The sequence below is a fragment of the Ahaetulla prasina genome, chromosome 4 (genome assembly GCF_028640845.1).
Source record: "Ahaetulla prasina isolate Xishuangbanna chromosome 4, ASM2864084v1, whole genome shotgun sequence".
NCBI classification, from domain to species: Eukaryota; Metazoa; Chordata; class Lepidosauria; order Squamata; family Colubridae; genus Ahaetulla; species Ahaetulla prasina.
In genome coordinates, this window is record NC_080542.1 from 5,910,483 (window position 1) to 5,924,768 (window position 14,286).

General features: G+C 44.9%; 1 protein-coding gene across 1 annotated transcript in view; it reads left to right on the plus strand.

Moving 5' to 3' along the window:
• Positions 1–2,066: 2,066 nt before the first annotated feature.
• CDH24 (cadherin 24) overlaps positions 2,067–14,286 on the plus strand; it is a 33,258-nt gene continuing 21,038 nt past the window's right edge. The window contains exons 1-2 of the mRNA XM_058183925.1: positions 2,067–2,285; positions 6,696–6,990. Of these exons, the coding sequence (XP_058039908.1) occupies positions 2,067–2,285; positions 6,696–6,990 (514 nt within the window). The remainder of the gene's footprint in view (positions 2,286–6,695; positions 6,991–14,286) is intronic.

A 14,286-nucleotide genomic window follows, 5' to 3' on the forward strand; every position in this document is an offset into this window, starting at 1 on the left:
GGGGTTCAGGTGTCAATTCAGGAACACATTTGCCGAGAGAGACACACTCGGCGCTGCTGATGTGATATTGTGGTTCATGCTAACCACAGGCACTCCAAAGATGTTTTTAATGGTCGCGTCCGTTTGCAAACGCAAATATTGAATTCGGTTGAAAATTTTAGAGGGCTGCCCAGCTCAGGCGTCTTACAGAAATAAAACCCTAATAAAATCCCCACCTCATCGGGGACAACAAACAAGCCAGCATCTTGGTTTGGGCCAGTGGTGGGATTCAAATAATTTAACAACTGGTTCTCTGCCCTAATGACCAGCTGGGTAGGCGTGGCTCAGTGGTCATGTGACCGTGTGGGCGTAGCCAACTCAACGTCACTCACGTCGATGGGCGCTTCGCTTTAGCTGTTACAATGTACTAAGGGTTAACCAGAGAGGCCGTTTCTGTAAGCAGGGCAATAAAGATTAGGCTAGAAACACCACCAGAATGTTCCTTCCTGCCTTCCTTACAGGATTAGCCCTGTAAAGTGGAAAAAAACTAAATAAGATTTCTTCCAACAATTGGTTCTCTGAACTGCTTAGAAAGTTAACAACCGGTTCTCCCAAATAGGTGCGAACTGGCTGAATCTCACCATTGGTTTGGGCCCCATTACCATTTAGGGTCTCCAGGTCCACGGGCAAAAACCACGTCTTTCAGGCCGTTCGAAAGAGTACCAAGATGGGGAAGGCGGGGTCACAGTGGTGGGATTCAGCCGGTTTGCATCACTTCAGGAGAACCGGTTGTTAACTTTCTGAGCAGTTTGGTGAACTGGTTGTTGGAAGAAATCATTAGGGCAGAGAACCGGTTGTTAAATTATTTGAATCCCACAACTGGGGGCAAGGGTCCGTCTTATTTCTGCAAGGTTGATGCTCTTTGGGGAGGGAGCCACCACAGAGAAGGCCCTCCTCCTCGGTCCCGCTGAAGCAGGCCTCTCCAAACCTGGCAATTTTTTGCGGACTTTGATGCCTTGAAGTCCGCGATTCTTAAAGTTGCCGAGACCCCTGCCCGAGATAAGGGACTTCCTTATCGAGGAGGACCCAAAACGTCCAGTGGTGGGGATTCAAATAACTTAACAACTGGTTCGCTCAGGGTCAGATTGGCTGTCGCGGAAGGTGTGGCCCATCCCCGTCCTCCAGTTCTGCCGCACATGTGGGACGAGTTTCCCGCGACAGCCAAACTGACCCCAGGTGAACTGGTTGTTAAATTACACATACATAACCATGATCAAAGTGGATCCTGGGCGCTGCGCTGCAACGAGGGAAGGAGGAGGAGCATGGAGAAAAAAAGGGGAGGCGGCCTTATCCTTCCCGCGTGCTGGCTGCTCCGTTGCCCGTTTCTCCATTGCAGCGCAGCACCCAGGATCCACTTTGATAGCTGGGTGGGTGGGTAATTTAACAACCGGTTCTCCCGAACTGGTGCGAACCAGCTGAATCCCACCACTGATAACGTTCCTTGCTTCCTTGGTCAAGTGTTGGGCCTCTGGTGGCTCAACAAACTAAGCAGTCTGTTATTAACACAGCTGCTTGCAATTACAAGTAAACCGCCCTGAGTCTTCGGAGAAGGGCGGGATATAAATGTAAATTTAAAAAAAAAAAAAGGTTGACTCAGCCTTCCATCCTTTATAAGGTAGGTAAAATGAGGACCCAGATTGTTGGGGGGGCAATAAAAGTTGACTTTGTATATAATATACAAATGGATGAAGACTATTGCTTAACACAATGTAAGCTGCCCTGAGTCTTCGGAGAAGGGCGGGATATAAATTCAAATTAAAAAAAAAAGTGGGTCATCAATTAAAGACAGTTAAATCTGACCGCAAGACATGTATGGCTGGAGACATGCAAACCCAAAGATGCCCAGATGTTCCGCCGGTGTGTTCTTCCGAGGATTGATCATGTGTTGGGAGCCATGTTTGATCTCCAATCTTCTTCCTTGTGCCCAGATCTTCCACCGCCACCCCAGATGGGGTAACCGATCCTCATGGGCCATGCAGAAGAACTGAACGTCCTGTTGCGAGAAGACTGAACCTGAGGGACGAGCCATGGTCAGCTTCCTGCAGCTTCTCCTTGCTTGGCTGGGAGGGTGTGGTTGCGCCGGCCGTCTGGTGCCCCCCAACCAGGGAGCCAAGACCGGATCCTTCCGAGGAAACCTATCTCAACGTTGGGAGCGACCTCTTTTCAGGACCCGTCGCAGTTGGGTGTGGAACCAGTTCTTCGTCATTGAAGAATATTCGGGTCCCGAACCTGTCCTCATCGGAAGGGTGAGTCCTGAATCCTCCATGGTTGAGGGGGAGACATGGAATTCGTAGTTTTGAGGTATCCTTGTTTTCTGGAAACTTTTTCTCAGGTTTGACTCTCACCTTTTAGGATTCTGGATTCAAGTCAGGGGTGAAATTGAAAATTTTTCCCTACCGGTTCTGTGGGCGTGGCTTAATTGGTGGCCGTGGCTTGGTAGTCAGGTGACTGAATGGGCATGGCCAATAATAATAAATAATAAAAATAATGAAGTATACAAAACTTGGAAGCACACCAGTCGACCTTCTTTAAAAATAGAGGCACCGGTCTAGTAATTGCCTTTTTTTTGGAAGGCACCAGTCTACCAATTGCCCCTTTTTGGGAGGCCCCTGTCTACCTTCTTCAAAGATAGAGGCCTCAGTCTACCAACCGCCTTTTTTTGGAAGCGCACCAGTCTACCTTCTTTAAAAATAGAGGCACCGGTCTATTAGCTGCCTACAGTGCTGATCAGCTGTAGAGTGGCCCTTTGAAGCGCCGAGGCAATCATTTAAGGCTGTTTGCAGCTATATCACCACCGAGAGCTTCAGGGACAGAGAAGAGGAACAGCAAGGCCTGAGCGGTGGGGGGGGCAGGGATTTTTGCTACCGGTTCTCCGAACTACCCACCCCCTATCGCTACCGGATCGTGCAATCCGGTCTGAACCGGGAGCATTTCACCCCTGATTCAAGTCCTTCTGGAAGTTTCTCAGCGGTGGGTTTCACATTTTGTTACCACCGGTTCGCCATACGCACACTCGCTTCGTGCGCAACTTCCATGCACGTGCCCGGCCTTCTGCGCACACACTTTGCTCACACGCGCACGTTCCGCGCATGTGCCCAGCCTCATAAACGTGCCTAAAATAGGACGGCATAGACCTGCGGCGGGTGGGCTATCCCACCTGCGATTTCCACTACCAGTTCACCTGAACTGGTCCGAATCCCAGCTCTGAAGTTTCTCCTTCTTGGAGATTTTATTCTTTCTTGATCTTTCCTTTTCTCAAATTCTCCCGGTCAATTCTACCACGGCCTCAGATCTTGCATTTTAGAAATTAATGCAAATTTTCCCAAACTTCTCATCCTGACGTTATCTCCCTGGAATTATCCCCCCGGGAGGAGGGGGAGTGAATATTTAAAATTCCGTATTCAATCAAAGGCCAGCTCAGAATCAATAAACGGTCCGCTAATTGGATGCTGAATACGGGAAATATATATATATATATAATAGACAGTCTTAATTCAAACTAGTTCTTGGTCAAGAAATCCTAAGGTCACATCTTGCTTGCGCCGTGAATTCATTACAACAAGGCAGTTGTTGGCCTTTGTGGGCAATTTAATACTGAACAATGATTGGCCAAGTGACTGGCAGGCAGAATAAACGCAAAAAAAAACCCCACACTTACACCTAATGTCTTAACAGAACAACAGAGTTGGAAGGGACCTTGGAGGTCTTCTAGTCCTGCCCCCTTCTTAAGCACGAAATACCATTTCAAACAAAGGGTTGACCGATCTCTTCTTAAAAAAAACCTCCTGTGTTGGCGCACCCACAACTTCTAGTGGCAAGTCGTTCCACTGATTAATTGTTCTCACTGTCAGGAAATTTCTCCTTAAGGCGGCTTCTCTCCTGAATTAATTCAGATTAATGGAATATTAATGGAATATTGCATTCAGTTTTGGTCGCCACGATGTAAAAAAAGATGTTGAGACTCTAGAAAGAGTGCAGAGAAGAGCAACAAAGATGATTAGGGGACTGGAGGCTAAAACATATGAAGAACGATTGCAGGAACTGGGTATGTCTAGTTTAATAAAAAGAAGGACTAGGGGAGACATGATAGCAGTCTTCCAATATCTCAGGGGTTGCCAGAGGGAGTCAAGCTATTCTCCAAAGCATCTGAGGGTAGAACAAGAAGCAATGGGTGGAAACTAATCAAGGAAAGAAGCAACTTAGAACTAAGGAGAAATTTCCTGAGAGTTAGAACAATTAATCAGTGGAACGACTTGCCTGCAGAAGTTGTGAATGCTCCAACACTGGAAATTTTTAAGAAAATGTTGGATAACCATTTGTCTGAAATGGTGTAGGGTTTCCTGCCTGGGCAGGGGGTTGGACTAGAAGACCTCCAAGGTCCCTTCCAACTCTGATATTATTATTATTATTAATTAAGATTCAGAGTTGAGGTGGCGCAGCCGTTAGAGTGCAGCGCTTGCAGGCTACTTCAGCTGACTGCTAGCTGCGGCTCGGCAGTTCGAGTCTCACCAGGCTCCAGGTTGACTCAGCCTTCCATCCTTCCGAGGTGGGTCAAATGAGGAGCCCGATTGTTGGGGGCCAGAGGCTGACTCTGTAAACCGCTTAGAGAGGGCTGTAAAAGCACTGTGAAGCGGTATGTAAGTCTAAGTGCTATTGCTATTGCTAACAGAGTTGGACGGGACCTTGTAGGTCATCTAGTCCGACCTCCCCCCCCCCCCAAGCAGGAGACCTTACACACCATTTCTGACAAACGGCAATCCAATCTCTTCTGGAAGCGATGAAGCTCCCACAACTTCCGAAGGCAACTTCTGTTCCATGGGTTGATTCTTTTCACTGTCAGGAAATTCCTCCTTATTTCCAGGTTGAATCTTTCCTTGATCAGTTTCCATCCATTATTCCTTTGTCTGACCTTCGGGTACCTTGGAAAATAGCTTGACCCCGCCCTCCTCCTCTCTGGGGCAGCCCCTCAAATATTGGAAGACCGCTATCCTGTCTCTCCTGGTCCTTAGTTTCCATCCGTTGTTTCTTTTTTTCTTTTCTTTTTTTTAAATCAAAATTTTTATTTTCCATAATAATTCCCACAATTTGACTAATGTACAATACAATCACTTATCCAACAATCAATCCTATTCTCAAATTATACTCAATCAGGGCTGCTCGACCGCCACTCCCTCCCTTAATCCTTTCTTCCCTTCTCATCCTTCTTCAACTTTCCCCACCATCTTCTCCTCGCTTTCCTACTTCCTCTCCTCTTTCCCACTTCTCACTACCATCCTTTCTAACCCTCTATCTTCTCCTTCTTCTTCTCCTCCTATCCTTTCTTCTCCCTCCCTTCTTTCCTACCTACCCACCTACCTACCTACTTTCTTCCTTCTTTACTCCTCTTTCCTTACCCTTTCCCTTCAGGAGTGGTTACCGAGCTGTCCCGACTTTACACCATTCCAACTTGTTTATTTCTACCATTATTCCTGTACAATGGCAACCAACTAATTTATAGTCTTCCCCTCCCCCCCCCCACTTCCCCCCTTCCCCCCCCCGAGACTTCCCAGAACAGAATACAGGGTATTGTAACTAACAAACATAATCTAAAATATAACATAAAACATATTCCATTTCACACCATCACACTACCAATTCCCTTCTTTCTTAAACTAATACATAGCAATTCCTAACTTCACTCAAAAACTAATTGATATTTTTTAATCTGATACTTATCCATCCGTTGTTTCTTGTCCTGCCTTCTGGTGCTTTGGAGAAGAGCTTGACCCAGTAGTAGAATTCAATTTTTTTTTACTACCAGTTCTGTGGGCGTGGCTTGGTGGGTGTGGCAGGGGAAGGATCAGGGATGAAATCCAGCAGGTTCTGAACGGTTCTGAAGAACCAGTAGCAGAAAGTTTGAGTAGTTTGGAGAAGCAGCAAATACCACCTCTGGCTGGTCCCAGAGTCGGGTGGGAATGGAGATTTTGCAGTATCCTTCCCCTGCCACGCCCACCAAGCCACACCACGCCCACCAAGCCACACCCACAGAACCGGTAGTAAAAAAAAAATTGGATTTCATCACTGGGAAGGCTACTGCAAAATCTCCATTCCCACCCCACTCTGGGGCCAGCCGGAGATGGCATTTGCCGGTTCTCCGAACTACTCAAAATTTCAGCTACCGGTTCTAAAGAACCTGTCAGAACCTGCTGGATTTCGCCTCTGAGTCAAGCTATTCTCCAAAGCACCTGAAGGCAGGACAAGAAGCAACGGGTGGAAACTAATCCAGGAGAGAAGCAACCTAGAACTAAGGAGAAATTTCCTGACAGTTAGAACAATGAACCAGTGGAACAACTTGCCTCCAGAAGTTGTGAATGCTCCAACACTGGAAGTTTTTAAGAAGAGATTGGATAACCATTTGTCTGAAATGATTTCCTGCCTGGCGGGGGTTGGACTAGAAGACCTCCAAGGTCCCTTCCAATTCTCCTACTCTAAGTAATTGGACACCTGTTTGTCCATAGTGATATAGGTTCTCCTCATTGAGGAGGGAATTGGACTGGAAGACCACCAAGGTCCCTTCCCACCCTATTATTCTGTGTTCATCTCAAGATGATCTTACTCTACAGATCCCGTTGGCCAACGTCCATACTTGTACGTCTTCTTCCTTCTTGTTTTGGCAGTTGCACACGGACGTGGATCATGGGGAAGGTCGCATCAAGTATGTCTTGACCGGAGAAGGGGCCGGCACGGTCTTTGTCATCGATGAGAAGACGGGCAACATCCATGTCACCAAGACGTTGGATCGAGAGGAGAAGGCACAGTACACGTTACTGGCCCAAGCGGTGGATCGGGCGTCCAACCGGCCTCTGGAACCCCCCTCTGAGTTCATTATCAAAGTCCAGGACATTAATGACAATCCACCCGTCTTCCTTCAGGGCCCCTATCATGCCACTGTGCCAGAAATGAGCAACGTCGGTGAGTTGGTTGTGAGGAAATTTGAGGAGAACATCTGCAGATGATCCGTGGATTTCCCGATCTTCTTAAATCCCCCTCCGGAACAGGGAGGGACTTCTAATTTCTTTTCCGAATGGGAAAACGGTGGTATTAGAATTCTTTATTGGCCACGTGTGTAATTGGACACACACGAGGAATTTGTCTCCGGTGCATAAGCTCGCACTGTGCATGCAAGCGACGAGCGATAAATCATGACCATCATCATCCTCGTAAAAAATATGCGTCATAAATCGACATAAATCATGCTAGGATGTTCCATAGAACAATTACAGGTAGCCTTCAACTTACAACCGCAACTGATGTTGAGTTTATGTTGTTAACTGAGAAATTGGTTCGGAAATGAGTTTGCTCCGTCTTACAACTTTTCTGAACAGGTTCGTTAAGTGAATTGCTGCAGTTCTTACATTAGTAACCCGGTTGTTAAGTGAATCTGGTTTCCCCATTGACTTGGCTTGTCGGAAAGTTGCAGTCACGTCGCATAACCATGGGGATGCTGAAAATAGTGCCGAAGCCACGATTTTCAGGGGCATTGTAACTTTGAACGGTTACTAAATGAACTCTTGTAAGTCACTGACTACCTGTAATTTAACTCATAAAATACAAGCAACATTTATAAGAAGAAATGAAATCAGAATTGAATCAAATCGAATAAAATAGAATGGAATGGAATGGAATAGACAATATAGAATAGAATAGACAATATAGAATAGAATAGAATAGAATAGAATAGAATAGAATAGAATAGAATAGAATAGAATAGAATAGAATAGACAATACAGAATACAATACAATGTACAATACAGAATAGAATACACAATACAGAATAGAATACACAGAATGGAATGAAATAGAATACACAATACACAATAGAATAGAATAGTATAGTATAGAATAGAATAGATAGACAATACAGAATACAATACAATGTACAATACAGAATAGAATACACAATAGAATAGAATAGAATAGAATAGAATAGAATAGAATTTTATTGGCCAAGTGTGATTGGACACACAAGGAATTTGTCTTGGTGCATATGCTCTCAGTGTACATAAAAGAAAAGATACGTTCATCAAGGTATCAATACAGAATGGAATACACAGAATGGAATGAAATAGAATACACAATACACAATAGAATAGAATAGAATAGAATAGAATAAAATAGAATAGAATAGAATAGCATACACAATACACAATACAGAATAGATACACAGTACAGAATAGAATACACAATACAGAATATAATACAATATACAATAGAATACACAATGCAGAATAGAATAAAATACACAATAGAATACACAATACACAATAGAATGGAATGGAATGGAATGGAATAGAATAGAATAGAATAGAATAGAATAGAATAGAATAGAATAGAATAGAATAGAATAGAATTTTATTGGCCAAGTGTGATTGGACACACAAGGAATTTGTCTTGGTGCATATGCTCTCAATGTACATAAAAAAAAAGATATGTTCATCAAGGTACAACATTTACAACATAATTGATGGTCAATATATCAATATAAATCATAAAGATTGCCAGCAACAAAGTCATAAGTGGAAAGAGATTGATGATGGGAACTATGAGAAGATTAATAGTAGTGCAGATTTAGTAAATAGTTTGACAGTGTTGAGGGAATTATTTGTTTAGCAGAGTGATGGCCTTCGGGAAAAAACTGTTCTTGTGTCTAGTTGTTCTGGTGTGCAGTGCTCTATAGCGTCGTTTTGAGGGTAGGAGTTGAAACAGTTTATGTCCAGGATGTGAGGGATCTGTAAATATTTTCACGGCCCTCTTCTTGATTCGTGCAGTATACATGTCCTCAATGGAAGGCAGGTTGGTAGCAATTATTTTTTCTGCAGTTCTAATAGAATAGAATAGAATAGAATAGAATAGAATAGAATAGAATATTCTTTATTGGCCAAATGTGAGCAGACACACAAGGAATTTGTCTCCGGTGCATAAGCTCTCAGTGCGCATACAAGCAACAAGTGATAAATCGTGATCATAATCATCATAAAATACATTCATCATAATCATAAATAAGCAATCAACATAAATCATACCTGGAAACTCCATAAAACAATATAAATTGTAAGCTACAAGCAACAAAGTTATAATCTTAAGAATGGAAGGAAATAGGTCATAGGAAAGAGGATAAGGACAATAGAAATGCATCGCTCGTAGGTAGTTTCTCAGTGTTGTGGGAATGAGTTGTTTAGCAAGTGGTGGCAGAACTGTGTTGGCTTTTTTGGCAGCTGCTGCACATTGCTGGCTCATCAGTCCTTGTGTCCTTGTGTCTAGTTGTTTTCGGCGTGCAATGCCCTATCGCGTCATCTTGAGGGAAGAAGTTGTAACCGTTTATGTCCAGGATGTGATATTTTCACAGCCCTCTTTCTGACCCATAGAATATACAGGTCCTCCATAGAGGGCAGGCTGGTTGTAATGTGGGTTTTTTTTTCTGCGTTTCTAACAACCCGCCGACGTCTGTGTCCATCTTGTTTGGTTGCAGTCCCAAACCAGACTGGTTACAAAAGATGCAGATGACAGACTTAGTCATTCCTCCGTTGAACCGTATCGGCAGCTCCTTGGCCAGTCCGAGCTTTCTGAGTTGGCGCGGGGAGAACATTCTCTGCCGTGCTTTTTCGATGATGTTTTGGTTGTTGGTAGTGTCCGTCGGGGGGTGGCCTTGACTTCCCTTCCCTACCGGTTTGCAAATGTGGGCGCGTGGGCGGGGAGCCTCGAAAACGAGGAAAAATGGGACGTCGGGACATCTGTGCTGGTGGGCAAGGCATCCCGCAGTCGCCTCTACCGGTTCGCACGAACCGGATAGAACAAGTTGAATACCACCGCTGGGGTCCGTATGACGTCTTTGAGATATTCTACAACGCAGAAACGACCCAGTTGTTAAGTGAATCGGACTTCCCCATCGGACTGATGAGCCAGCAATGTGCAGCAGCTGCCAAAAAAGCCAACACAGTTCTGGGCTGCATAAACAGAGGGATAGAATCAAGATCATATGAAGTGCTAATACCACTTTATAATGCCTTGGTAAGGCCACACTAGGAATATTGCATCCAGTTTTGGTCGCCACGATGTAAAAAAGATGCTGAGATTCTAGAAAGAGTGCAGAGAAGAGCAACAAAGATGATTAGGGGACTGGAGGCTAAAACATATGAAGAACGGTTGCAGGAACTGGGTATGTCTAGTTTAATGAAAAGAAAAGACTAGGGGAGACATGATAGCAGTGTTCCAATATCTCAGGGGTTGCCACAAAGAAGAGGGAGTCGGGCTGTTCTCCAAAGCACCTGAGGGTAGAACAAGAAGCAACGGGTGGAAACTAATCAAGGAGAGAAGCAACTTAGAACTAAGGAGAAATTTCCTGACAGTTAGAACAATCAATAAGTGGAACAACTTGCCTGCAGAAGTTGTGAATGCTCCAACACTGGAAATTTTTAAGAAAATGTTGGATAGCCATTTGTCTGAAATGGTGTAGGGTTTCCTGCCTGGGCGGGGGGTTGGACTAGAAGACCTCCAAGGTCCCTTCCAACTCATGTTATGTTATGTTATGTTATGTTATGTTATGTTATCTTATGTTATCTTATGTTATCTTATGTTATCTTATGTTATGTTATGTTATGTTATGTTATGTTATGTTATGTTATGTTATGTTACGACTTTGCTTGTCAGAAGGTCGCAAAAGGGGAATCTTGTGGCTCTGGGAAAATTGCAACCGTCGTAACTATGAGTTGGCAAGGGTCTGAATTTTGATTGCAGGATCCCCCTCAGGGGTACTGCAATGGTCGTAAGGGTGAAAAACGGTCCTAGCTCATTTTTTTCCAGTGGTGTTGTAACTTCAAACGGTCACTAAATGAATCACTGTAAGTCGAGGACTACTACTTGTAGTTTGTATTTTCCTGCCTCAATGCAGGATCCAGTCCAGCCAGTTGCATTCTTTCTGGTTCAAGGTGTGCTTTGACGCCCCGCTTGGAGGCTAACGCTGCCACCCGTTTAAATATATTGTGTGAACAGAGACTTAATTAAAAAAAAACCAATTTATAGTGAGGCGTGTTGACATTATCTGTCAACATTATGATATTATTGAGCTGGAATGGGTTTCCTTCCTGAATTTATAATTGAAGAGCGCACAAGGATTTTTAACAACCCAAAATGTTGGCTTAGTCCATTGCTTTTCACACTTGGCAACTTGAAGATGTGTGGACTTCGACTCCCAGAATTCCCCAAGCCAGCATGTGTGGACTTCGACTCCCAGAATTCCCCAAGCCAGCATGTGTGGACTTTGACTCCCAGAATTCCCCAAGCCAGCATGTGTGGACTTCGACTCCCAGAATTCCCCAAGCCAGCATGTGTGGACTTCGACTCCCAGAATTCCCCAAGCCAGCATGTGTGGACTTTGACTCCCAGAATTCCCCAAGCCAGCATGTGTGGACTTCGACTCCCAGAATTCCCCAAGCCAGCATGTGTGGACTTTGACTCCCAGAATTCCCCAAGCCAGCATGTGTGGACTTCGACTCCCAGAATTCCCCAAGCCAGCATGTGTGGACTTCGACTCCCAGAATTCCCCAAGCCAGCATGTGTGGACTTCGACTCCCAGAATTCCCCAAATCAGCATGTGTGGACTTCGACTCCCAGAATTCTTGAGCCAGCAATCTGGCTGGAGGTTTCTGGGAGTTGAAGTCCACCGATCCTAAAGTGCCTAAGGTTTGAGAAATATTATATATATATTTAGATCGTTTCCCTCACTTTGAATTGCTCTGAGACATGCTAATTTAACTAAATTACTTCACCCGTTTCGAGGTATTCCATTCAGTCCACACATGCTGGCTGAGGAATTCTGGGAGTTGAAGTCCATACATGCTGGCTAGGGAATTCTGGGAGTTGAAGTTCACACATGCTGGCTGGGGAATTCTGGGAGTTGAAGTTCACACATGCTGGCTAGGGAATTCTGGGCGAGTTGAAGTCCATACATGCTGGCTAGGGAATTCTGGGAGTTGAAGTTCACACATGCTGGCTGGGGAATTCTGGGAGTTGAAGTTCACACATGCTGGCTGGGGAATTCTGGGAGTTGAAGTTCATACATGCTGGCTGGGGAATTCTGGGAGAATTGAAGTCCACACATGCTGGCTGAGGAATTCTGGGAGTTGAAATCCATACATGCTGGCTAGGGAATTCTGGGAGTTGAAGTTCACACATGCTGGCTGGGGAATTCTGGGAGTTCAAGTTCACACATGCTGGCTGGGGAATTCTGGGCGAGTTGAAGTCCATACATGCTGGCTAGGGAATTCTGGGAGTTAAAGTTCACACATGCTGGCTGGGGAATTCTGGGAGTTAAAGTTCACACATGCTGGCTGGGGAATTCTGGGAGAGTTGAAGTCCATACATGCTGGCTTGGGGAATTCTGGGAGTTGAAGTCCCCGCATGCTGGCTAGGGAATTCTGGGAGTTGAAGTCCACACATGCTGGCTTGGGGAATTCTGGGAGTTGAAGTCCACCAATTTTAAAGTAGCCAAGGTTTGAGAAACACTGATCTAAAATCGATTTATTTTACATTTGTTTGGCAAACTGGACACTTGCATTGAGTTGGGGAAGACCTCAATTCCTTCCCCATCCTTCCGTTTGTAGATCTAACCGTTCTCAGGCGTCTTTTAAATTGAGATTGTTGCACGTTTGATTAGCTTCCGGAGGGTTTGATCTATGTTGCTATGGGAGATTTTTTTTGGAACTGTTTTTCTGTTGTAAGCCTCTGGGCAGACCAGGTGTTACATTTTTAAAGAAGTCAACCGCTCCCTAGAAATAATAAGAGCACAGGCTGGCCGCATGTTGCAAAAAAAAAAAAAGAAAGAAAGAAAAAGGGAAAATAAATTGTCCGTTACCTAATGGAGCAAACGGATTTAAAAGAGGAATTTAAAATTTGGGCTTTTCCAGAGTGGGTCAAATATTTTATTTGGTTGGTGCTATTTATTTATTTATTTTCCTCAAGGGCATCCAAATTCCAAACGTTGGCTGTTGAATTTGCTAAAAGAGATGTTGCGGGTTCCTGCCTGGAAAGGGGGTTAGATTAGATGACCTCTGAGGTTCCTTCCCCCACCGTTACTTTTGCGGTTTTAGGACGGGGCGGCTGGATTTTTCACAGGAACCCGTGGTTGTCTGCTGAATCATGGAATACTGTAAACCTGGGGTCTCCAACCTTGGCAACTTTAAGACTTGTGGACTTCAATTCCCAGAATACCTCAGCCAGCAAAGGTGGCTGAGGAATTCTGGGAGTTGAAGTCCACAAGTCTTAAAGCTGTCAAGGTTGGAGACCCCTGCTGTAAGCTGCTGCATAGAAGCAACCTGGAATTAAGGAGAAACTTCCCAACGGTGAGGATAATTAACCGCAAGATATTAAAAAGGACGTGGAGACTCTGGAAAGCATGCAGAGAAGGGCAACAAAGATGATTAGGGGACTGGAGGCTAAAACATATGAAAAATAGTTGCAGGAATTGGATAGGTAGGTCTAGTTCGGGTGTCGGCAACCTGCGGCTCCAGATCCGCATGCGGCTCTTTCGTCCCTCTTCTGTGGCTCCTTGTTGGGGGATCCCACCATTGGCTGGCCCCGCCCCTCACCCTTTCCTCCCAGTCACTCAACACATGAAGCTGGGCAGGAGACCATGGAGAGAGAGAGAGAGAGACAGTGAGAGAAAGAGAGAGAGAGAGAGAGAGAGAGCACAGAGAGACAGAGAAAGAGAGAGAGACAGAGAGAGAAAGAGAGAGAGAGAGAAAGAGAGAAACAGAGCGAGAGAGAGAGAAAGAGAGCACAGAGAGACAGAGAAAGAGAGAGAGACAGTGAGAGAAAGAGAAAAAGAGAGAGAATGACACAGAGAGAGAGAGAGAGAGCGCACACACACAGAGAGAGAGGCAGTTAGAGAAAGAGAGAGAGAGAGAGAATGAGACAGAGAAAGTGAGAGAGAGAAACAGAGAGAGAGAGAGCACAGAGAGACAGAGAAAGAGAGAAAGAGAGAGAAAGAGAGGCAGAGAGAGAGAATGACAGAGAGAGAGAGAAAGAGGCCGTGAGAGAAAGAGAGAGGGAGAGCGAAACAGACAGAGAGAAAGAGAGAGCACAGAGAGACAGAGAGAGAAAGAGAGGCAGTGAGAGAAAGAGAGAATGACAGAGAGAGAGAGAGAGAGAGAGACAGTGAGAGAAAGAGAGAGAGAGAAAGAAAGGGAGAGAGAGAAAGAGAGCACAGAGAGA